The sequence below is a fragment of the Rhopalosiphum padi genome, chromosome 4, assembly GCF_020882245.1.
Source record: "Rhopalosiphum padi isolate XX-2018 chromosome 4, ASM2088224v1, whole genome shotgun sequence".
NCBI classification, from domain to species: Eukaryota; Metazoa; Arthropoda; class Insecta; order Hemiptera; family Aphididae; genus Rhopalosiphum; species Rhopalosiphum padi.
This window is the reverse complement of record NC_083600.1, coordinates 42,781,800-42,809,363: the sequence shown is the minus strand read 5'-3', so window position 1 is coordinate 42,809,363 and position 27,564 is coordinate 42,781,800. Positions and strand designations below refer to the sequence as shown.

The 27,564-nt window shown below is 28.3% G+C and overlaps 1 protein-coding gene and 1 non-coding gene across 5 annotated transcripts in view; both read right to left on the bottom strand.

Annotated features, from left to right (window-relative positions):
• Positions 1 to 2,713: 2,713 nt before the first annotated feature.
• The window catches only part of LOC132928305 (synaptotagmin 1-like), a 38,020-nt gene continuing 13,169 nt past the window's right edge, over positions 2,714 to 27,564 (bottom strand). For 2 of the 4 annotated variants that reach the window (XM_060992879.1, XM_060992880.1), the window contains exons 2-10: positions 17,121 to 17,336; positions 16,215 to 16,340; positions 15,967 to 16,109; positions 15,404 to 15,505; positions 15,121 to 15,315; positions 14,299 to 14,475; positions 10,563 to 10,680; positions 10,338 to 10,471; positions 2,714 to 6,161 (exon numbers count right to left, since the gene is read on the bottom strand). In XM_060992879.1, the coding sequence (XP_060848862.1) occupies positions 5,970 to 6,161; positions 10,338 to 10,471; positions 10,563 to 10,680; positions 14,299 to 14,475; positions 15,121 to 15,315; positions 15,404 to 15,505; positions 15,967 to 16,109; positions 16,215 to 16,340; positions 17,121 to 17,328 (1,395 nt within the window). In that variant the 5' untranslated portion in view covers positions 17,329 to 17,336 and the 3' untranslated portion in view covers positions 2,714 to 5,969. Of the gene's footprint in view, positions 6,162 to 10,337; positions 10,472 to 10,562; positions 10,681 to 14,298; positions 14,476 to 15,120; positions 15,316 to 15,403; positions 15,506 to 15,966; positions 16,110 to 16,214; positions 16,341 to 17,120; positions 17,350 to 27,564 lie in introns of all 4 variants that reach the window. The other 2 variants (XM_060992882.1, XM_060992883.1) reach the window with 2 other exon arrangements.
• On the bottom strand, positions 19,544 to 19,616 carry Trnaf-gaa (transfer RNA phenylalanine (anticodon GAA)). Its single transcript has one exon. It is a non-coding gene; the product is annotated as a tRNA-Phe (tRNA).

Sequence of the window (27,564 nt, the reverse complement as noted above, 5' to 3'; positions counted from 1 at the left end):
TCCTAATCTTATTATTATTATTAATATTACTATTTTTATTATTATTATAATTATTTTATTCTTAAAATAACTTTTATTTAAATTGTGCGATTATCGGCGATTGCACTATTGGGGTTTCTACGGTTTCTTGTTATCTATCACAGAACACGATACCGGTCCTGTGTAATCGCTAATGAACCGGGTATAAAAGGCCCAGCGAAACGACCAGCATTGACATTCACTGTCTGTCCTCCGTCGTAGCAAGACCCACCCCGGGCAGACTTGCGCGATGAGGGAAGACATCTGGTATCTATATTTTTTGATCTTTAACATATTATGATGCCTGCACATTACAGTGACTTTATTCATACCTATTCGCAGCTCTAACATTTCCTTAGCTCAAGCTCTGGTATGCAGCACAAACAAAATTCGACCTTGGCTTTGTTCCGTGGCTTATATAAGTCTGGCACAGTTCGGGCGCAAGACTGCCAGTGCTTGGTGAGTTGCGGTTGCGGGAACACTGATCGTCACGTCTGTATTAAATATTTGTGTATTTTATTTATTTATTTTTGTATTCCCGTATCACGCGATAAACAGTCATTTGTAGGAATACATTATTCGTGAGTGTTCAAGTAAGTTTCCCAAACAGAACGTATATTCGTAAAAACCCCGTTTCCCTGTGCGTTATCGACATTTTCGACACGCGCAGAGCTACGGCAGGTTACGTTCCGCAGAAATGACGATTCGCGCGTACGTCGGATCTAGTGAGCAGATGGCACAGTTCCAGTGACTCGTCAGAGTTCCGCGTTACGGGTGTATCGCTCTCGTTTGAGCTGCCCGTCTCGTGTGCCACTGTAATGATCTGACAACGCGTGCGATTCGATTCTGATCCGATTATTCGGTGGCTGCGACGTCGTTGAATGACATACCACTCTGTTCGAAACATTGTACACATTACGAAAACGTTAATTTTTCTTTGGTGTTTGTAAAATTTTAACCTTTAATAATTATCCATTATAAACATTTTTTTTTTTTTAGATATCCCAAGTACATTAATAGAACGGTGGCGATGTACACATGAATCAGTTTGGATTTCCGCGTCTTTTAGATTGGACAATGTTACCATTACGGTTCATGTTGCTATCACGGTGGACAACGCAGCGTGACGGACCAAACAGCGCATATTAGTACTGACGTGGACCACGACTCGGACCCAATAGTGATGACTGCGTTAGCAACGACGTATTGACGGCAAAGACGGTACGGGGTGTGTTGTTTGCAATAAAAATGTCAGCAATGTTGAATCAGCTGCGGTTTCCCGGTACGGAACAGCCGATGCGGGTACGCGAAATAGGCGGTGACAGGATACAGACAGCATTACCGACAGGACGATGATCCGCAGACCAACTGTAACTCTTTTACGTCTTCGAATCCCGACGGTAGAGTCCTATCCACAGTTTTACACACGCATTCGCCTTCGTCGCAAACTATATAGTATATACGTACATCCGTTCGCGTACCTGCACGTTAAGGTCAAAACGCAAGTATAATTAAACTCGCTCGTGGCGATTTTCAGTCAAGGAGAAAAATATATGTATATAATTATATACCAATCTGACAGTGGCAGTATGATTTGAACAAAATCTCATCTGTGTTCCACAATATGTCAATGTCAGGTGATTGTTTTTTTTTTAAAACTATATTATTATTATTCATTTCTGCCACTAAAAACGTTGTAGCGTGTTTATAGGTAAGAAATAATCGAGATTTTTATTTTATATATTTTTTTTTTTTTAAATTAACACGTCCGAGATCTTTCACGTTTATGATATAATAATGTGTATATTAAAATACACATGAGTGAAACAGTTTTTAAAATAAACTTTATATTAAATTATTATTATAATATACTATTTATGTTGAATATCTTGAACGTCGAGAATGTTACGTTCAATTACAAATACTTATTGATTTTCTAAGGTCATAAGATCAATGTAAATTGTTGAATATGAAAAATAATAATTATTAAATATTCTTAAGAAGAGACTAAAATAGTAAAAATCAATAAATTTAATATATTGATAAAATCGTAACTATTTCCGAGTACTAAGATGGACTGTATTATTAAAATTGTAATATTTCTAGTAATAATATACGAATCGGAAAGGTCATTAAATTATTACTATAAATATTTGATGTAATGAATTTATTGATAATATTTAAAATATATATGATATATTATATTATTGTAAACACTAAACATATCACTAATAAGATTTAATAAACAAATAATAATCTAAACAGTTAACAGATAATCAAAAACCTCATACTAATCACATATTCACTTAATCTTATATCTATCAGAATTTAATTAGAAATATGATGTTTAAAGCAATAATCCGTGACCTTCAATTTCTTTAAAAAGTCTCCGGTCAGTCCATCAGTCCATTTATATAATTCTTATTCTTTTTTTTTATAGTGAAGCTTTTTAAAATCACAACTCTTTACAAACCAAAAAATGTTTATAACACAATTTATAATTCAAATCAAATCAATAAGGTGGCGGAGAGGATGTTTAAACTTTGAGCATCCTTAGACCATCCCTTATGTACTCCCTATTCCCTCATATAGTCGTCGTACGTATAATATATATTTATACTGCATGTAAACTAATGAGTAATATAAGGATAAAAAATATGTAAATATACATATTATAGGTTTATAATTTACATGATAATATTATATAGGTATTTATTTATATTTATTAGTGTAGTTCTAATGCGCTATTTAACATATATATTTATCCAACATTACAGTATAGTATATTAATATATTATACATTTTTTTATGATTTATTTTTATTTTTAAACCAAAAAATACAACACGATTTTGGGATAGCTTATGAAAAAAAAAAAAAATAATAATCAATTGTTATAAAATAACAAACAATATTCATAACCAATATTGTATTATCAATACAGACGTTTCGGCATAACCGCAGGAACACAATTATTATTATATTTCGTTAGTACGTTTCTGATATTTAATGTACCTAATGCTTTTTACTCTACAAAAATCATGTATATTCTTTTGTATTTAAGTTGTTTATGTCTTTATTAGTTCCCACAAAATTACATCGCTTTTCATAATAATAATAATAATAATATATATATATTATATATCGTTAAAAAATTACACGAATGACTTTCGTTTTCACTTCAACATGGGTAAAAAGTAATGTAAAACGTAACATTGGTTTAAAATGTTTGCGTTCGAACTTTGGGCTTTTTTTTAACTTATATAATATATTATATGTATGTATATATATATGCATGCATGCATAATAATATATATTATGGTATATATAGTATATTATAATGGCAACATTTTTAAAGCGATGAAAACGTCATTTTGGCTGGTCAATGTTTTACCGTCCCGTTTGGCGAACACCTACACAGGTACTGTCGTACTGATTATAGTGGGCATTATATTATAATATAAAAAATTTCGACGTTTATAGAGAAAAAAATCATAAAGAAAATTGAAATACGTTAGGTATCCTTTTGAAATAGGCAGGCACCGATAATATTATTATTGTTGAACAGTTTACCTATCGCTCTAAAATATAATGTTTTTCGCTACCAATATTAAAATAAGAGGAAATGCGAGCACAGTATAATAATATTATTTTAATAACAGACAAAATCTCGGGCCTTGCGACCGAAACGTAGGTATCTTATTCCCGCTCTACGCGTTTTTATTCTTTTATATAATATAGACTTACTCATTTATTTCGTTTTTAATATATAATATTAATTAAGTACCTAATAATATTATTCGAATATAATACAATATTTTACATAAATAAGTAACAATAACAAGATAAACAGTACATTTCTTTACGAATATAATTTAATAGGTATATTTTGTTTGACTATAATAATATTATGTTGTGTTATTGTTATCATTGGTTTTATTTTTTTTATTTATTATTATTCGAAATAATGATAAATTATAATTTAGAGAATAAGTATAAACGAGATTGACAAGAAACATGCGTCTATTAAAAAATGTCGAAGTAACGTTTTTCTAAGATATAATAATATAATATTATGTAGAATTGTGTTATCGTAATATCGTTTTGACTAGGAATGAGGTTGATGAGGTATTTTTTGTATAGAATATAATTTTTGTTCTGATGATTCATTAATAAACGCATTTCTCCGGTCTTTCTGAGGATAACAATATTATTACAATTAAATAACGAAGACTATTTTATAATAACGTGTTAAATCTATCCGATTAAACAAAACGTAATGATAATAATACAAATAATAATAATAATAATAATAATGGTGGTAAAATAGTATTTACACAGAGAACTTAATATAATTTAATATAATATATATATTTATTAATAATAATAATAATAATAATAATAATACGATGGTATTATTTTCTGAACTAGGTATAGGTAGGTAGGTGTATTAAAACTAAATAATGTTTACATGAAGCGAATAACAGTGGCTTAGTATAGAACAACACCCGCGGAGGGTTAACGAAGATAATATTATAATTTATATAATATAATATATATAATATATTTATTAATGTAATATTATTTTTAATTTTTTTTTTTAAGTAGGTATATAATTTCCGCCAAGACAAGAAGAGAAGAAAAAATAAAACGATAAAAAGATGAGAGTACCTACCTATGTATAATATATTACCTGTTAGGGTGATGATATATAGGCAACATATTATATATTATTATTACCAGCAATATTACTACCTATATAATTATAATAACGCAGAGAAGACATCGGTGTATATTATAATATGACGTATTTTGTAATATTACAGTTATATTGTTAGTTTTTGTTTTTGTTCGGTATCGACAAGAATTTCGTATCGCTCTCAAGTAAAATATTTAATTACACGAAGGATTTGCTAGGATTTTGCTTTTTGAGGAGGGGGGCTGATGATTTGTCGTGTAGGGGATGCTTGACCGGGATATTTTGTGTGCTGATGCCGTGGGTATATGACAATTTTGACTTATGCAATACAAATTACAATTTTAATACTCGGTTACTCGTTATTTTTAGAAAAGCGTTTTAAATTTTCCGGAAATTTTGGGGAGGGATGCAGCGCCCTTAGCCTCCCCTGGCTATGCCACTGAATTATATGTTTTAATAATACGCACTACAACAAGACGGCGTTTTTTATCACGTAGAATAATATCTCTGTAGTCGGTGCCTGAACGATGAACGACGATCATTAAGTGTATTGGGGGTAGCGCGGACGCATGAATTAAAATATACCTACATATACCACATTACCACATACCTGTTACCTATTTAACATTGCATATTAATATACCTTAGTTCATGTTCGGTCTTATAAATTTTGTCTATGTACGTATAATATAGCGATGTAATGTCTACCGGTAAGTGGTATTAGTGGTAAGTGGCGTTTGCAGGTATTACGATTTATTACGAACGGATAACAGTTTTTCGGGGGATCGTGACGACGAGGAAGACGTCGATTGACGAATATTACGGATTGACGACAACTGTAATTATTAAATGATATTTAAATCGCTGTAGTTCATGTGAAAATAAGGAACGACGAGAATATCGATATGCTCACGCGCCGGACACGAAGTAAGTACGTATTATTATATTAATAATGTATGGCACGCCTGCGAAAATATACATAATATGATAATACACGAAATCGCGCGTTTTCTCGTTTAGACAGTCATCTATTTCGATATTATTTTATAGTGTACGCTGTAGTGCTGTACCTATGTTAGGCATGTTATAGGCGTCTGTTTGCAGTATTTCAGATTCCGAATTATTGTGTGTTGTTTTGAGGAATTATTTCTGTTATAATATTATGACGTCCGCGGTTGGGACGAGCGTGGTTAAGCGATGACGGCGACCGTCGGCGATGTTCTGTCGTCCGGTCGGTTCTTGTGTAATGTTCTTTTAGTTTTTCGCGTCGTCGTCCGGATCCTTCAGCGTGTGCCACTGCGCGATCGGACGTCTCGGCGACGCCAGCATGTCGGACCAGTGCCGTAGTTCGGTGCCGGTGGCGTTGTAACCCAACACCACTTTGCCGATGGGCTCAGACGTACCGATGCGATCGTAGTCGACCACCGTCACTACCAGATTGACTTTCTGCAAGTAATCGAAGTAATATTATATGATATATATTTTTACATATTTTATTTTACGATAATATTATATTATATTATATTATCAGAGCTGCGATTTGCGATTTATGTCATGCATGATAGGTATATGTTGTTTCGTGCCGTGTTATTTTTACAGATTTAGTTAGTATCTACCCGAACGTTCGCGGATCTCGCCTTATATTGATGTAAATTATCTAATTTTTATTTTGCATGTTTTTGCATATTTTTAGTATAATGGAAACCATCGAGTATTTTGATCACTGACATGAAAAATATAGGTAGTTTTTATGTATGTTCAAACGAAAATAGTGCAAATGGCTAGATTCGTAATTATTTAAATTTTATAAGACCAGATACTTTTTTTTGTGTTTAACGAAAAAGTGGATTGATGTAGAAGTACCCAAGGATAACAAAACTGAATTAATCTACATAAAAACTTACTTAATTCAATCTATTTTAAAATAATAAGATGCTTCTCGCTCACTCAATTTATAAGTAGACAGTTTGTTGTAAGTTACTATAGTTGGGAAATTATTGATAAATTCGTTGTATATTTCATTATATATACTTATATTGTATGCTCTATGCCGAGGGTGCACGAGTAATCACTAAAAATATTTTAATAAATCAGTAGTAAGCTATAATAGTCCCTTAAACATGATTTAGGGGCCCGTGATTGGCCCATTAAATTTTATTGAACCATTAATTTATCAATTTTTCAATAACATGATACATTATTTTAATAAAATCAAACATATATTTTACTATTTTATGTTGCATATAAATTCTGGTCCTGATTATTATATGATATTATATTATAAAAAAGGCATAATATTATAATAAACAAGTATAAGTAGTATAACCAGCACGAAAACGGTCCTTGCTGAAGAATGAGTTTATATTATAACTATCGATTGCATTCAAAAACGACAGATTTTTAATTTTGACTCCTCCGTGAGACGGTTAACAGACAAAATCCATACACTTTAATGAATTAAGCAATTCGTGGTAATAAGTACAGAAAAATACCACACATTTTTAGTGTTTTCATCTAAATAGGAGTTATCATATAGTTTAATACAATACTATTACTATCACCTAATTTAAAATTATTTACACAGTGCGTGGAATCTATAGAAATTTATATTAATACAGTGAAATATTATGTTGATATGTATTAAAAGGAAACAAATACAAAGTAAAAAAGTATTCATTTCATTAAGATATGAGCAATTTTAACTCAAAATACATATGTCAACTAACTTAACACGGAAAATAATTGCGTTCAATAGCAAATACTTGGACTAGGAAACGAATAATGTGGGATATTTTTATTTATTTTTTTTCATTTAGTTTTTAGGTTTGTCTGCAATCACTATCTTGGATAAAATTAGTGTCAAAAGTTTTTAAGCATAAATCGAGTTTTTTTTTGGTAAGTTACGGAGGTAATTTTATATTTTTAATTGTAAGGTGTTAATGACAGGACTACATGGGTATCTAATAAATTAATATAAATATATTTAAGGTATGATTTTAAGAGGATGTCAACGCACAATTAGTTCTCTGTCTTTGATTCACGCGTCACATAAACAATTTGTGTTAAGATGAACCAATCTTATGTTTTTAGCTTTCATTTATATCAAAATTATTGTAAAGAAGTTCAGATTGTATGTTAGATTTTTTACGATATTACAGTTTTTCTTCGATACATGAGCATTTTTAAATTGCAATATTTTATATACGCATAACGAATTTTTATATAAAAATTGAAGTAGGTATCTAAAAAAGCTAACATACAGATGTAGATGAAGTTTTAAACTTTAAGTTTGATAATAGATTAACTCACTCTAATATTAAATTTAAAAACTCTAAAATACCAAATTAGTTCTACTAAACGCAAATTTGCTGTATTATGCGTGTATTAGAAAGTATGAGATATAAAACAAATAGTGCACTGACGACTTAATGTTTTTTGTTTGCGATGGCTTATCACATTACTTTAAAATTTAATTTAAAAACACAAATGAAACACAAACAACTTAAAAGTCTCGTCTAATTCTTGTATGAATTTATATATTTTTTCCTTTATATTAGTATAGAAATATTCTAGTTGTGATGAATGGATTATGAGACAAAATTTTTATTTTCTAAAAATCAATAATTATTAATAATGTATTGTTTTTATACAGTTTCCGTCAATCAGTATGATAGAAATAATAATTTTGATTTCAAATCTTGAGAGTTAATTTACATTGGTTAAAGGTACTGCAATATTGTAATCAAATCAAGCTACTGTATGTCTGTATGCTGTATGTTAGGTACAACTCGTGCAAATTATCTACAACGGCGAGCGGCGCACACATAAAGTGGAATATAATATAGTCACGTAAAAGAGAAACGAGGAAACTTTTAAAGATGTATAGCCGTATAGGTGTATAATTAAATATTTTTATCATACAACTTTAGTTTATATTAATTAAAATTATAAAAGTTGGCTTACAAAATAATATAAACCACATCAAAATATTGTGTCCGTGACAAGGATAGTGAAACAGACCGTTGCATATATTATAAATTTATAATTTATACAAGATTATTGTTTTAAATGTAAACATCAATTTACTCGAAAAGTTTAACGGTTTTGGATTATTTTTTTTAGATAGATTGAAGTCATTACAAAACAAAATTTTGCTGTTAAAATGATAATTTATTTTTATACCAAAACGTTTTATGTTTTATTTTTTTAAAAGAGCATAAATATATAATTTTATATTCTGTAATATATATTTTTTAATTTCAATGTTTAAAATCCATTTTTGAACGAGTAATTAACATAACAAGTATTTAACGTTTAGATTAGTGGGGTGGAGCGGTCAGAATGGATATTCTGTTTAGGTTACATATAGCTAAAAAAGTTTATTTAATTTGACCTACTCTGCAAAATGTTGATTCACCTCCCTCGACTAAATTTTAAAATTTAAATATTTATAATTTATAAGTAATTAACCATTTGTTTGGTATTTCATTTTTTTATTTATTGAAATTTTCAGAAAAATATTCTGCTTCAGAATATGAAGTTAAAAATATATTACTACCATTAAAAAAATTTAAAAAAATATAACGGTACAACTTTTTTTTAAATGTTTTGTTTACTTTTTTGGGGTTTACAACTTATCTAAACAAGATATTTAAAAATTTTAGAAAATTACTAAATTACTAAATGTATTAATTTCTTACTTAAGAAACATAATACTAGTTTATTTTTATAATTGTATTTATTTGTAACAATTAAAAGATATTAAATTAGTAAGAGAACCCAAGCAGCTCAAAATTACCGATTAATAAAAATAATTGCCCATGTTACGTATTTATAATCTATATCAATACATAATAATTGAATTTTTATTATACTAACATTTTTAAACAATTCAAATAATTCATGGTGAAAACAGGGGTTTAATAAAATTAAGCGTATTACTATGTGTTCAATAAAGTTACATAAAAAAAATACACACGTAGGTACTTATACTTTCCATAATTTAAGAAATAATAAAAATATAATATAAATAATATAAATATGTCGATTTCGGTTTCATACTTTGAATTAAATATAATTGAGCTATTGCCTATTTTTATATAAATTACTAGGTATACAGTTGTATATATACAAACAATTTATGAATTGCTTGGACAGCGTCACCTTGAACTTTAAAAGTGAATTCGGAAATAATTAAAATGTATGCCTGCGTAGTTAAAATTACGATAGCGACTAAGAACGTCAACCGACTGTCACACTTTCTGTTTTTTCGGTTACTACATGATAAATTATTTAAATAACTTATTTTTTCTTTTGCTAAGTTTGAAATAAAAAAGTTTTATTATAAAATCGATTATACCAACAAAGTTTCAACATTTCAAATTAGGGGACAGTTAAAAATGACTGTTTTTAAGTTAGGTTACTGTTTTTTTTTAGCTTATTGAATATTAAATTATGTTGTAGAGCTCTAGACTAATTATCAACAAGATAATAATGTATCGTACAAATATTAACACATGATTTTTGCACGTTTAATTTTTTATACAATTCTAAAATGTAGAGGTATAAATCTATACCTAAAACTATATTACTATAATTTTTAAAAACATAAATTTTATTTACTTGTATCTGTTCGAATGGCACTTCGAATGTGAACGACTCGTTGTAGTATGGATTGAGGGTACACTTTTTTATACTCGTTTTCTTTTTCTTTAATCTTTTCCCGTTTTGCATTAATGCGATCTTCACGTACGGATCTACAATGTAACGATATTATATTATACGCCATGTAATGATTGGCGAATACAACGCGAGTGTAGGAAACGATGGTTTTTGTCGTATTTTTACCTGAGAGTCCACCAACGTCCATTTTCTTTAAGTTCTTAGCTTCCAATATCACTACTGTAAGTTTTCCGGCAGTGGGCACGTAACGCAATGAGAAGCAAATGTCTCCCAGCTTATTATCCTGAAAAAGGGCAAAACAAATAATTTTAATGTCAAGATACGTTTGTAGGCATAATCTTTCGAATCGGTACAAAAAAAAAACAATCCAATTTTCTAAAAAAAAAAACAAATTGATTTTTTACATGGGAACTTGTACTAGGTAATACAGCATGTTCCAAATGATTTGTGCCACTAGATGTGAATTTTGAATCTAATGATGTTATATTATTTTTATTGTAGGTCTTAAATATACGCTTTGGAATATTCAAATTCTAAGTAACCACTATACCTAAGTGTTTTGACATTCTACGCTATATAAGGTCTAGCACCCACTGCTCTATATAATATAATAATAAAAACAGTAATTTTAGTATAACAACAATAAAATGTAATATTTACTATAGGTCAATATAATATGTATTATAGGCTATTCCTTATAGAACATATAATAGTACGTTTATTATACTATCCACCCTTTATTGTGCCTGGGTGTTATGTGTCCAGGTTTTGTCAATATATTATGGTGTTTCGTAATAAAATATTAAGAATGTTTTTAAATTTATTTTAAATTCCGATTAACGATATACGCTGTCGATTTAAAAAATAGATACATAACGTAATATTCTGAAATTGAATTGTTGAAAAAAAATTGTGTTTTAATTTACTTTAAAAATTATTAATTACAGAAGAAATTTGAATTTAATTGGATGTCAAAAATTAATAAATTAAAAATTGATACACCTAGGTTTATTTTTTGGTTCTTTGTATGATTTAATTAATATTTTATCGTTAATGAAAACATCGTATTTATAAAAAATTAGCGTAATATAGTTATTATTATTATATTCAGCGCCAATAAATACCTACAACACAATTATACAAACTATATAATAATATATATGCTAATAATATTATTTATTACATTGATCCTAATTAAATCTAAAATAATATCATACCGTTGTTTTTGTACGTAAATGTTACTCAATGTCTATGTACAAAAACATAACCTTTAGATCATAACAATAATATATACGTGAAAATTTGCATGTTTCCAGAGAACTACTGTATAAAATAGTTTCGCCACACTTGATATTGGTATCAAAGGTCGAACTGTGTCGAAGGAAATAAATACCTTCATATTATAAGTAACACGTTGCACGATGTATAGTTTAAATTATTGGTTTTAATATAAATATTTGTTGGTTTTTGGTGAAAACCAAAAAAATATCGAACTATTGTATAAATTTAAACTTTGTTAATAAGAAATTAATGATTTAAATAAATGATTGATATGCTTGCATGATTCATATGCGTTTTGAATAATATAACAACTGAAATGGAAAATAATTGTTTCGTGTTATGTTGGGACAGAATACCACTGTCAGACGATATAACAGTATTATAATGTATTATTCAATAAGAATATAAGTTAAATAAAAAAAATAGCTAATGAAACTATAATATTCATCTTGTAGTTTAACATTGCAAAACGGTTGAAACGTAATACCATATATGCGTTACGCCAACAAAAATGGTCAAATATCAATATAAAGTTTTATTCATAGATATTAGTAATATTTTATACTTTTGTATGATTATTTAGTAGTTTATTATTAAGTACAATCTTGAGATTTTATTTTGGGTTTTCATTGAAATATTTCAACATATGCCATAACGTTCATAGTGATGCCTATAACTAGATAAGTTAGTAAATTATACAATTTTTATGTAAAAACGAAGAAATAATACAACTTTCTTAAAGATGATATGTTATTTGTTATAAATTAGAAATGCGTATTAATAATAATAATTTTTTTTTTTTAATTAGTACAAAATAATGAAAAAATATAAGTTATTACATCTTAGTTCAATAACTATGTTATCCTAATATATGGCATTATATTTTACTTTTAACCAAAAATATAATGGATATTTATCGTATTAGTGTTTATATGTGTAAAAAAAATATTTACAATTACCTATTCACGTAGATTACTTGTAAATTAAAATATGTGGCAAAACACACAACGGTTCGATAGGAATAATTATATTAACGGTGGCGAGTAGGTATGAATTGTATTAAGTTAATTCGCGTGTAGGAAAGGGGTTGGGGTTATTTAGATTTAGACCATTGATACCAATTCTGCGTCTGCGACACTTGATCACAACAACAATAAAATTAAATATAACGTCAACGCTAGCCGTCGACGAGGGAAAAAACCGTGAAAAAGTCACGTCCATTTTCTTTCAACGAGAAAAACTGTCAAACGCATGAATATCTAAAAAATATTCCTAGAACATCGAAAACAAAGGATTTAAATATAAAACTGATGTATATATATAATATTATATTTATATATAAAAAAAAAAAATCATAATAAATAAAAAATCATAATATTAGCAGAACACCACAAAAACACGAGACACAGCACACATTTTGGTATGACACAGGGCTATATTTCGGCTGAGGAGGCCGTCGTACTTACGTGAGTATATATTTTTTACATTGTTGGTTTTCGTGGTGCACCGTGTTCCAAAAAAATCGGGTCGATTTTTTGTATTCAAACCAAAACAATACAAACAGAAAAAATAACAAAATACAATGCTTGCGAACAACAATAGATAATAATATGAAAAAAATGTAGATGTAAAGAAGAAATAAAATATTGCAACAATATATATAGGTATATATAATGTAAATGTAAGTGTATATATAAATATAGGGTGTTTTTTTAAATAGAACATCACAATTGTATGTATAGTTTGTGAAATACTTGTATCTTAGTTTTATTTTACTGGAAACTTTTAACCATACACTATTCTAGCTTTAGTAGGTACTCTAAAAAAAATAGAATAATGCATAGTATAAAAAAAAAACAATAATAAAACAAAAATTACAAATATTCTTTGAAACACAGCCGGTTCACTTAAAAAAAACCCTATATATATATAAATACTACACACCATACACAGCCACACATATAATATATTATCTAATAAATAATAATTTATATTTGTACATATTATATGTGTGTGTGTGCGTGTAATAATATAATAATATATAGAATAGAAAAGTATTGCATGCTTGTTTTATACGAAAATCACTGATCCCAAAATTAACCAATGAATTAATTAAGTAGATAAAAATAAGGATTAAATTCAAACAATAGTTAAATATAAAATAAACATGAGATAGAGAATAAAACTAATATTATCTATATTATATGAAAATAGCCATGAAATAGTGTTTGTTCCTGTCCGCTGTAGATTTGAGAAATTACACATGAGTTTTACCTACTAGTTGGCTATCATGATCCGATTGACAGTGGAATAAAATATTATCGTAACAATATTATAATTTGTCTTTTAAAATGTTGTAGTTAGAAGTTAGTGTTTTATTCTGAAACGCTCAAAAACGGAGAAATACTTCATAGGATTTCGATGAAGTTTTCTTATCATGAAAAAATTCACAAGTTACTTTTGCGTGTATACAACCAGTACGACAAATTAATAATAATAATAACAATAATAATATGTTACTTATGGACAAGAACAATATAATAATATAGGAAAAGCTTATAATTAAAATATAATATAGACTCCCATAAAAAATTCGCCACGATCGCTTTTTATTACTGACCTGTCCTCCTTCTCCTTCGACCGACTGCAATTCTCTCCATTCTTCAATTGTCTGGGCCAAATCAATCTGACACAAGGGCACTTTCACTTCTCCTATTTGATCGTGCTTGGAGAACCGGTCAAAATCGAAAATTGCAAACACCAAAGTCTTGTTCATCGCATCTGCATAAGGTATCCCCTGTTGGACGATGAAAAGAATACAAATAAATATATGCAACTCAACTATATATGTACGCCATATATCGAACAACACTGTGCGCACTTTTACTATAAGCGGGTAGTAGTAAAAAGCGGAGTATTCTTTTTTTGTAGTTACAAATATAATGGGAGAGGAAGTGAAATTATTCTACCCCTTAAATAATTTACTAATAATATAAATGTATGAATGATAACATTATATAGCAGTCTAAGAATCTAGTACGGAATTGTTAAATTAGTAAAAATATATCAAGTTAGTATTATCATAAATTAGCAACATTTAAAGTTCACCTACCTTTATAATATAAATAATTAAACGATAAATTAATAATTATATACAATTAAAAATGAATATAGAAAAATAATATTAAAGCTCAATAATAACGATTTAAAAAAAGTATTTAATTGTAGTATTCAATAAAATAGAGCTTAAGACAAGATACGGGAGAAACGATATATATAAAATTATAACGGGCACCTTCCCCTTCCCTTCCTTTTCACTATTTTACTCTACAGATTATGTCTATTTAGGTATTTATTATTTGATTTTGAGTACGTTCATACGTGATACGTCATAAACTCATAATTGATAACGTTAAAAATAATAATAATTAAAAATACGTACTTTGAACTGGAATGTTTCGTTAAAGACAGGATTCAGCGTTTTTCTGTGCACTTTAGTTTCGAATTTTTTCTTTTTGTCCGGTAATAAATAAACTTTCACGTATGGATCCGAAGTACCTCCCATGTCCAGGGCCGGTAGGTCTTCCGCTTGGATCACAGTCACAGAGAGAGTATTTCCTTGGAAATCATATTCCATCTGTAACACGTATATAGTTTTTTTTCCCATGCCACACAATTAGAAAAAAAGTTGGATATATAGATATATTGTTACTGAGTAGTTATACCTTGAACTGTAACCTTCCCAATTTTTTCTCGTCCTTCGTACTGTCTCCTTCTTCCGCGATTTCTTCCGCATTATCAGCCAATTCTTCCATGTCTGGTTGTATCTGAAAAACAACAGAAATTGTACTTCCGACGATGTAAAATTCGTTTATTTCAATTAGTTTAAAGTTCTCCTGTTGTATTATGTGCTAACAGTAGAATTTTTATACATTTGTATAGATTAATCTATCTTTAATTATAGAATTCTATAAATAGTTTAATATATGTTTGAATGATTTAATTTTGTATTTCAGAGTATAATTGAATAGAGTTACAGCGTTAAAAATCGATACATTTGTATTTTTTTAAATTATTTTCTATAGACTGTATTAATTAATAGTTTATTTGTTTATTATTCAAATAATAATAATAATAATATATTATAATAAATTTGTTGTTCAACGTTAATTAAACATATAAGACTATAATGTACGTGGTTATTTTGTACAATAGTACCAAAAATAGGACGATTAAATAAAAATCGATTATCAGGATTATGCTGTTTAATTTGTTTAGAAATGCTTACCTTTTCTTTGTAGGCCGAGCCCAATAGTTGGACAGCTTTTAGATCGACAACGCCTTTTCCTTTTTTGCCATCTTTTGTTCTTCGTTTCCTGAAGAATCTGTGTATGCAAAAGCCCACAAATCCAACGGCTAGTAATACTACCGCTATATACATATAATATTATATAAGTTCAAATAATTAAATTATTAAAGTTATTGAACAAAATATGTAATTTTGTTGTAATTAATTTACAGAAAATTGTTGCTGACCTATTATTATAGACCAAGACGCCCATGGCGGCATTTCTGAACTATCCGTTGGAGTCAGAGTGTTTGGCGTGGACGTGATGAATGGTATGCTTGGCGTCCTCAAATCTTTGTCAGAGAGTTTAGTTTCTGCACATAAATACAATTTTAGTGAAATTAGTTAAATATAATATTGTTATTTTATAGCATATCTATTTATATATTCTATTCGTTTCGTCTAATTTACTATCTAACAATGCGATGTATTTTGTCTATTTCGCACTATAGCCACGGTGTCATGGGGGTGTTTGTGTTTGTGTTTGTGCGTGTGTGGAGGATGGTACCCTTAAAATCTCCCTCCCTTGGTTATAAAGGTGGCTTAAGGATCCACCAAGATATCAAGATACGCAATAAAAAATAGTAATTTCCGCAAAGGCCGTTCGTCGTGTATAAATTGACTTCTTCGATTATTGATCCGTCACAAAATGCAAGACATGTGCTTTAGCGACATTTTTAAAAATATTATATATTATGTGCGTGTATTATATAGGTATAACTATAAAACAAGTTCAATTATTTAAAAAATAATGTTTAGTTTTTTTATGGACCAATCGTGAATGAATGGAAGTATAATAAATTATAATATAGAAGGCAGTATACGGTATACGTGCAAGCGACAGGCGCTTTTTGAAAATATCAATAAATCATTTTTTGGTACATTTCTTAAACAGCCGCACATTTTGAAATTTGACGGGGTCGTAATGTAGTAATATAAATAATGCGAGATGAAAAATAACGGCTGAGACATTAGAAGAAATGTTATATTATCATTATTATTTTATTGCATACCAGCACAAATGCTGGTTGCATGGTTTTTTATAGAATGTATCGTGTAGGATGTGTTCGACGTATAGGTTGCTGTGTACTCACTTAAGACGTCTGCATTTTCTAGTTTGGAACTCATTGTCGTCTCGGCGTATCCGGCACCGTCGAGGACGGGCGTGCCCTGCCTGCCTGACTGGTCGAGTCCCTGGCCCGATGTGCCACCAATTGTCTTATTTTCGCCGATCGATGGTGGCGCCGTGCCCGATTTGTCGGCCGAATCGGATCCATCGGTCGACTTGTCAACGGGTGCCATATTTTATCCTGAAACGTAATACTGTTGTAGAAAAAAGAAAGTAAGAAGAATTTATCGTAATAATAACATTTAACTAGTATCCATATAATAAAGATTACACTTATAATATATATATATTATATTATATATTAAAATATATATATAGTAATACACTATATATCGAAAAACAAAAATCTATTTTATTATTGTTATAGTTATTCATAATAATTGTGATATTACGACGATGGTGGCAAGGCATAATCGATATTCGATATATATATACACAGTTTGACAATGATAATACGTATTAAATTTGACCTATATGACATTCTACGTTGAGTATTTACAAAATAAAAAACTTTAAATTATTCCAATAATTTTAATCCATACATTTTCGTCTCGGAGCTAACGATCTTTGGTTCATTAATAATCACGCGCTGCTCTACCACCTTCTCAAAATTCAAATAATACCTACTTATTCTCAAATCTGGTTACTATTAGTTAGTTATTAAAAATGTTCGCAATCCCACAAAATCTGTTATTTCTAATAAAACAAATTAGCAGGAGGCGGGTAATTTTAATCACTAGTTGTCGCAAAAGAAGTTGGCCACATGGTCTTTTCTTCGCAAAATAAAATTTAAACCAAACCCTGAGTACTATATCTGAACTCTGAAATAGTCACACTAGAGTCTCCCTTAATTTATACAACCATGTCTTGTATTTATTTTAACAACAAATGTGCTGCTTATTGTATATTCAAAATACAAATTGGTAGTAAATATATTTTACTTTTAATAAATAAAAACTTTGTGACGCTCAGTGTTTATCGGAGTTTTTTTTGTCAAATATGAAATAACTTATACCAGTTATACTCTCTCTTTTATAATATTTATATTCGATATGATTTATGTATAAAAAAGTATAGAAGATTATTTTTATTATAACCGACAGCTTATAATATGTGAAAGATACAAAAATACAAAAACTTTTAATGTAATAAAGAGATATCTCTATTATCTTAAGAACATTTTGAATATTTTTTACAGTTTATACAGTATAGAGAGCTACACAAAAAATATTAATAATTTCATGAATTAAAAAAACAACGCCTATTATAGAAATCAAGAAAATATTTAACTTCATAAACATAACAAAAAAAAAATTCACAGAAACTCGTTTATATAATTAATTAATTTTTATTTTCTATAAACAAACATTTAACAAGAAATTGAAAGTCACGTAAAATCATAAAAAAAAGAAAAATACAAATAGTGAACCATAAACATTATACATTTCTATAAGTACGTTATTTATTATTGGTTAAAACCTGTCAATCTTCAGAGTTACGTCATTTATGGCTTTCATTACATACACGAGTTCTATGACATTCTTATGACATTTTGTAGAACATATTGAACTTTAATAATGTATAACGGAGTTTACTATACTTTATAAAATAATGAACCAATAAATAACTCAGTAATTTAATTTCAAACACAGCTAAGAGGAGCGGCAGTTTTGCAAATATTTTTAAAATTTCATATTTTTTTTTACTCAGACTTTGTTGTTGAATCTAATCGATAAGTAATGATGATGGTGGCATAAAGTTATTAATAATAATTATACATGGTGTAAATGGTGTAATATATTTTTCGAGCAAATTTAGTATTATTTAATTAATGTATCTTATATTCTTATATACAACTATATAATAATTAATGTATAGTATAATATTATGTATAGTATTTTAACGAAATTTAACAAGCATGCTCCCTGCATTTTTCACTGTAATAATGAATTTATTTAAATGATTGTTTTTGAAATTTTAAAGTATACTTAAAGATCATATTTATAATTTTTTATATTATTTAAAGAGTGCTTCTGGTGATACAAACTTTTTTTTTACGAATGAAAACCATCCTTTTTGTTAATTTAATGATTTTTTTTTGAAAATATTGTTGAATTTAAATCGAAATTTTAACAAATAGTTTCTTAGTTATGTAGATTCAATATGTTTACATTTTATAATTATTTAAAAATATCAGTATTATTAGTAAAATTTAACGTACATTATTCTAATTAGTTAATGTTATTGTATGAAAATGAATTAAAAACATAATCTGTTAACAATAAATACGAGCTAAAATAATAAGATTAATTTATAAAAAAATAATTATAATCATTGACAGTTAGTAAAATAAAAAAAAAATTATGAAAAAAAAAAACAAAAAATTATTGCCGAAACCAGGGATCGAACCAGGGACCTTTAGATCTTCAGTCTAACGCTCTCCCAACTGAGCTATTTCGGCTTCATGCTAAAACATGTTTTTGAGACCCTTTTAACGGTTACACAACAAACAGTACAGTGTAGAATAAAATCGTTATACCTAAGTATTATAAGTGGTATCGAACTATCGTAAGATAGCAATGTAGATATGTAGTAAAGTTAACTTTAAATATACCATAGGGCATAGAATCATACATGAATATACAGGTATTAATAATAATTTATTATTATTTTATAATATTTAGTTAAATATATTAGGTAGGTAATGTACCTATACCGGCTATACCTATTATAATAGGTTTGATAATTAAATGCATAAACGTATTTGATAATTATATAAATAATAATAAAGCTATTCAAATATTATTTAGGTATATATTAAACAAAAGAACATTTAAAATATAATAGTCAATAATTCAGTTTGCTCGTATCTATATGACTATATATATCTGTTTAAATCGATAATTATTAAAATAATAACTAACTTTTTAGAGTTCCATAACGGGAAGTGCATTTTGAAGATTATTTTACCTTGTATGGGTATTATAATTCTTTATATTTACATAATAATAATTTAATAATTATAATAATGTCTTTATCTTGCAATAAAATATAAACAAAAAAAATGTTAAATCAAAGCTCAAAGGTATACCTAACTCATATAACCATATTATTAACTATTTGGTATCTAAAATTTACGTTTTGATGCATATTTTGTACATACATAGGAATAAAATAATAAGTATACCGTATTTACCATGTATAAAAAAATCAAAAAAAAAAAATCAGAAAAATTAAATAGGTAAATTGATGATTTTTCGTGGTTAGTTTAGATTTTTAGAGTATTATAAATCTTTAATATATTTATAAATTATAAATAAACAATATAATATAATATGATATAAATAGTCAATAAGTATATAATATGTATTACAGATACTAAATTTTAATGTAGGTATATAATTTAAAAATTTCTATACTCTATAGTTTGAGATAGAGTATGCATAATGAATAATCTAGTAATATAGGTAGGTATGACCTATTTTGAAGCAATAGTTGAAGCATTAGTATCTACCTAAGTATAATATTGAAATGGTGTCATCTCATAGTATTATTATTTTTATCATTTTAGTATTTTACCAATATATTAATATTAACTAGAGAAATTTAACTACTACTAAGTTACAATTTTTAAAAATCGAACGAATTTTGTTTGAATATATTTTTTATTGTTGATATTAAATTATATCAATAACGTTTGTTTAATTTAAAATTTAAACACTTATTTATTTGATTTTGGAGATTTATTGTAGTGGATGGATCTTGGAAATCTGAGAGTTTATTTTCCATTCATCTGAACATGCCCTTCCTAATCTGTATAATAGAGCCTTATGCCCATATACGTAGTCGGTACTTACTTTGTCATTACATTATTTGATACTATTATAGTATTATACTAACACATGTGATGTGTCACGGAAATAGCAAAGGTGTAGAGATAATTGTTTCATCATTCATATAATATACCTACCTAATACTATTACATACCATTACTGTTATATACTAATACAATATACATTTTATATAGGTCCATCTATTTACCTACGACTATACGAATATTATTTATTAGTGAATACTAAATATACCTATACAATGAATGACATAGCGTATAATATTATTAATATTATAAAATATATACCTGCCAGCTACCTACTATATGATTAAGTTATGATGGTGAAGAGTTTTCGTTGCAATGAAATGTATTGATCCCTGCAGATAACGATACAGTCGATACATATGTAACATGTGTACCTATGAATTATGATTACCATAATATACCTATACCATATATGGCATATATATAAAGTATGGAAGTAAAATGACGAATTAATTCTCATTGATATATTAGTATATTACTATTATGTGTACTTAACAGTTAACAATTTTATTCATCTCCGTGTCATTTCGATGTTATTTTGATTTGCTATGCAAATCTATAATACAATAATAAAAAAAAAAACGTGCGTGCAAATCCAAATTACTATTACCAATCCTGATTGACGGGTATAACGTGACAAATTAACAAAATAATATTACATAATAATACCGTGTTTTGACTGTTTAAATTTCTGCGGCCATTTTTTTCTCGCGGTCGATTATTATTCCAGTTCAACTATGGACTAATACATTTAGTATTGACCATTACAGTTAACACGCATAGCCCTAAATTTCTTGCGGAGGAATGAATCCTAAGATTCTCACACCCCTAAATGACTTTAAATTATGTATAAAATATATTATGTAACGTATGTGCCGAATTTAGAGTCTGACTAAAACTATATTGATATTATGTATTTGCTGACTTTTTACAATTGTGTTTTTGACAACGAAGTCGTTTTTTATATAAATAACATAGTATTTATATGGCTTATTAGTTCGAAACTGCCTTTTCTGAATGAATACATTCCATTATCTTCCTTTAATTACACTAATTGTATAAAATTGACACATTTTCACGGCAATGTCGATAATTTATTAATTATTATAAAAGTCATGAATGTGGATATGCCGCAGTTGATTGAAATTCTGGAACACAAGCAGATAACAAAAGTATCCACCTTAATTTTTGATTTTGATATGTAAAAAATTGTCTTCAGTAATTTAGTCATATAAAACTTAAGTCTTCAGCTGTGACTCTTATAAGTACTAGAATGTTTTTAACTTTATAGATTGGTTTTATACCAACCTAGATTTCTAACTATATGTTATAGATAAATAAGTATTAATTAAAAATACAAAATTAAATGATAAATATATATTGTGTGAAAATAAGTTTAGCAATAATAATATTGTGATTTTACCCATTTATGATAGGTAGATATATAAGTAAATGTTATATAGAAAACAGATCATATAATATACACGACTGTTTTGAATAAATATAAATAGTATCCTTTCGTAAAATTACACGTTTCATAAAACTTTCCATTAAATTGCTGTGTTTTTATATAATATTAGCTTCGTAATGTCGTGCGTAAATTTGAGCGATCCGTTAGTAATTATTTTGGAAAACATAAATGGACCAGTAAATTTACCAGGTTTACGTAAACCTCTAATAATAAATATATAATATATTGTACAACAATAACCTATATAATGTATAATGAAATTACACTAAATTTAATCATCCGGTGTGCATCATAGTTATAAATTTATAATAATAGTAAACACTATATAAATTCTACAGATTATGAGGTGTGAAGATTGTAAATCATTATAACACTGTTAAGGGATCAGAAACGGAACTCTCATTGTCAGGACTCGTCTGCTCGTAATTTTAAAACCAATCTCACAATATCACACAATATCAATATTAGGAATTTGTGATGATGTATCTATCTGCTATAATTCCTATTATAATATTTGAATTTTTTATAGGTACCTACACTAAATGTGTTTCAGTAAGTAATTATATTATGCATTGTCGTGTATAAACACATACACACACGTCACACACACACACACACACACACACACACAACACACATATATATGTATAATGTTAAAATGTAATACAGTTTAATATTTTGTTGTCAGCGATTCACTTTTAGCAATGTTAGTCATTTGTTATTTTTATTTTGATATATGTCGGTTATATTACAATTATTATCAATATTTTATTAGTATTAATGTATTAGTATATCATATATAACTAAGAATTATGTAAATCAATTTTAACGACCGATATTTACATATACTTATTCTATTTTTATTGTTATTTTCGTGTAGATTTACTGTACATTACGTTATTCTCTTGGATGTCACCTACACACTAAATATGTGTTACGGATTTTAAAAAAATGTGACGATTTTAATCAGATCTTTGATTCAGTACATGTTTCAGGCGATATGCACGTAACAATATATCTATTGAAACGTGGCTAAGTATAATATTACCTGTGATAGTACATTGTAGGCACACTTGCATAAATTACGTCTGAGGCGGATGTCCGGAAGATTAATAAAGTCCTATACATGTGTATTGTGTAGAGATAGGGACGTTTCCGGGTGACGTTGAAAAATCGTCCGTATAAACGCCAATTAGATCCAAACGGGCGGGGGATTTACTGCAAGGGTTAGAGAAACTCTTTTCTTCTATGAAATATGTACACGAATATTCTATCGGGACGCGCGTTCATATATTATGCAGCTACTATCGTTTTTTTTGCCGTTTTTAGTTAGTACATATATATTTTATACCTACCTAATATTATGTATAATTGTATACACGCGGGCATACTGCTACATTATATACAAACCGTTTATATATAATGTATAGGTACCTACGTGAGTGTAAAGTGCGTGCTTGTCGTCGTTTGGCGTGGTGGGTCGAAATCGATAAACCTCGTTGTATAATATTATATACCCGTGGCAGGGAGTACCAAAGTGCGTGCGCGTAATTTACGGACTGCAGTATGAATACAACAATGCTCGGGAGAGAGAGAGAAAGCATACAAGTCATAAAATTATAATAGATAGATAGAGGCTTAGTTGGCATTAATATTTTTCAATTGCATGAAGCTTATGTATTACCTACACATTATAAATATTATAATTTATGCACAAATTCACATAATTTGAGAATCGCTGCATTACCATACCCGTTCAGTATAATATTACAAACATATTTTTATTATAGCGAATATATGTGTGCAATGTATACTTGGTATAAAAGAGGGGAAGGAATTGTGAAATCTTAGGATCTGTCAATTGATCTCCTGTGCGATAGTGGTCCGTAGCCTGCTGTTGGTGCTGAGCTTAGATACAAAAGAATATTTATGTGCTTATAGAGGATGCTTTGAAAAATAACTTTCAAATCAACTTTAATTGATACACTATACATACATATCTATTGTGTGTCTGATATTTGTGAATTTGCAACGCTTTTAAATAATTTAGTTTCATGGATCCGGAAAAATATATGTTATAGAGCTTTAGGTTCCTTATAAACAATTAATAAATAAAATAATAGTAAATAGATATCAGTGGTTAGGGGGCTAATTTGAGTCATATAGTCTACCCCAGTGTCTAGTTCAATTTTCATGCTTGATACTTAAAACCACTGAACAAACACTATACTATTATCATATTATCAAATAAGTAAGTGCTATTTAGTGTTAAAACGTGTCTGTTTGTTTTTTTTGTATTTATTGAAAATATTAGGTTAACCAAATTTTTTTTTCAATATTTACGCCACTAAAACCTATCTATTACGCCCAATACACGTAAGACGTAATACATAAGTAGTTCGAAGAATAATCATAATCACAATAATTTAATTTCATATTTTAAAGTCAAATATTCATTTTTAACAGTACGATAATAAGCAGACACGCAACCGGCACGTACTCTCTAGCTCGAGTGTGTGTTGCCACGGCGACGACGGATTGATGGTCGGAAAGTGGTGACGGTGGAGCGGGTGGCTTGCTATTTCGCTCTCTTGGTTATTCTCTTTTTCACTCTCTATCCATCTATCTCTCTCGTAGTTTTACCTCCATTGATAAAAATCCTGACCGGTGGTGGTGTATTTTAAACCTTGACGTCATCCGCAAGCGCACTGAGTATTACACGTTTTGCAAACACGCCCTTCACAGAAGTAGTGACTACCGCCGACGACAATATTATAAATATTATTCGTTCGTAAAGACGACGACAGTTTGTATAATATATCTCGTGTCATCGTTAGTAGGGGATTTATAGAGCTGTATTTTATTTTTGGAACGGGGCGCAAAGGCCTGAACGCAATATTTACCAAGATGTATATTAGGTTTCCTTGGAAATCCCACTAAATCTTACGGCGTCAGTTCTTTTTCTACTCTAAAAAGTGTTTGCGAAAAAACGTTGGTTTTATTTTAACCTATCAGTAATAAAATATAAAACATTTTTTTTCATACGTATTAAATAATTGGTTACGCAATTATTTAAGATATATATTGTACTTGTCAATATCTTATTTAAGGATAATTCAATGAGTGTCAATATTTTTGAAGATTGATAAATTATTATCTTACATTTGCTGTAGGAAATATTTACGTACCAATACAGTTCTAAATTTTTTAAATATAGTTTTAAAGAAGAATATCATATTATTGTATAGAATAATCAGTGGTATTTTGCACAAGTGCACAATTTTTAAGAAATAAAATTATCAATAATTTCATAAATACAATATCAGCGATCATCTGATGATAAATATTATATAAAATAATGGATCCACCAACATGCATTATCGTTTATGGAATATATTATAGACGTATTACTATTTCGGCGATCGATGGTAGAAGCCGAAAAGTTGAACATTAAGTATTGAGGGCTACAACGATGTGGCAACCATATATTTCGGGAACTTTCGAAATATTTAGCAATTAATCAATAACTTATGAAAATAGGTCGTGGTGCAACATTCCTTCCAAACGCTCAATAAACAAGTGTGCCTAATGGTACACGTGTCTCACGAAGAAGTGTATAGTTTGACATTTTATAAACGATGCGCTGTTCTCAAGAATCGATCGCGGCATACGTAAGGAGAAAATTCGGTACAGCCATGTATTTAGTTTTTCATATTTGTCGTTAAAATACGCATACCCAGCTATAGTTTGACATGGTATTAAGTCACGTGCAGTCTTCGTTATAATGTTTAATTTATATTCATAATCAGCAAAACCATAACCTACTACGTATTATAATAATATTAAAATAAAATCATTAATTTTTATTAAGTTTATTCGTATTACCCATTGTGATACGATTTTATACGTTTTATATAATATATTCATGAAACACTCTTGATCAACCATAATGTGTGAATAAAATACAAACACATCGGTATCTACCATCTTCATCAAATATACTCGTATTATAAATAATTATATATTTTTTCAAAACGTTATAGTAGTTTTGCTCACAAAATTCAGGGCAGAAAAACATTAAAATTTCACGTGAAAGATTTTCTATCATTAATAGTTTAAAATACTTTATTATTTTTCAAAACGATAGTGTCTATATTAAGTAAAATATATTAGTGTATTAAAATTTACGTGAGTTTTGAAAATACATTATTTTAATTAGTACACTTTGAACTTTTGATATAATACGCATGTAGGTTATACGGTGACATGGTGTAATTGTCTTAATATAAATTTGTATTATGTAAATCATGATTTGACGAAACCCCGAAAAATGTTCTTTATAAAATTACCTTAAAACTTAAATGAAGTTAAACATGTATATTGGTTAATAGTAGTATAGTGATTTTATGTTAGCGCTTAAAATATCGAAAATTTTGTACCTGTAGAGCTTTAATCCCCACGCCCTTCTCAAATACTACCAGAAACAATTTATTTATCTTTTAAACTTATAAAAAATGTAATAAACATACAAGTCCATCGGGCTTTTAAAGTTTTTATAGAATTATAGACTAGTTAACCAATTTTATCAGTAAGAATTAATATATTTTAAGACAAATAATATACTTATAAGTTATAATTTGTAAGTTAGTTCAATATCGTTTGGGTTTACTATTCATCTTTTGGGATTTTTCTGGAAAAACTTTTCCAATCGATTCTCTACTTCAATCGATACTTTATCCTAGTTTAAACAGATATACTATATTAACATATAACCTAAAATAAACAACAATAATGTAAAGTTATTATTTATTGATCATTAATGATTCGGTATACATCAAAAAACATGATTAACACACCAAAATAGCTTTGGTAAAATGTTTGTCGTATGAAAATCTAATGGGCCTAGACAATTTTTATGTAAACCGAGCTGTGTACATCATCGTTTTTCAATTTATTATTACTCTCAATGGTAAAAATAGTAGATAACAGTTGCTCACTTTCTTGGCTAATTCTATTATAATTTACAGAATTTTAACTTTTTTTATATCTAGAAAATCGAAG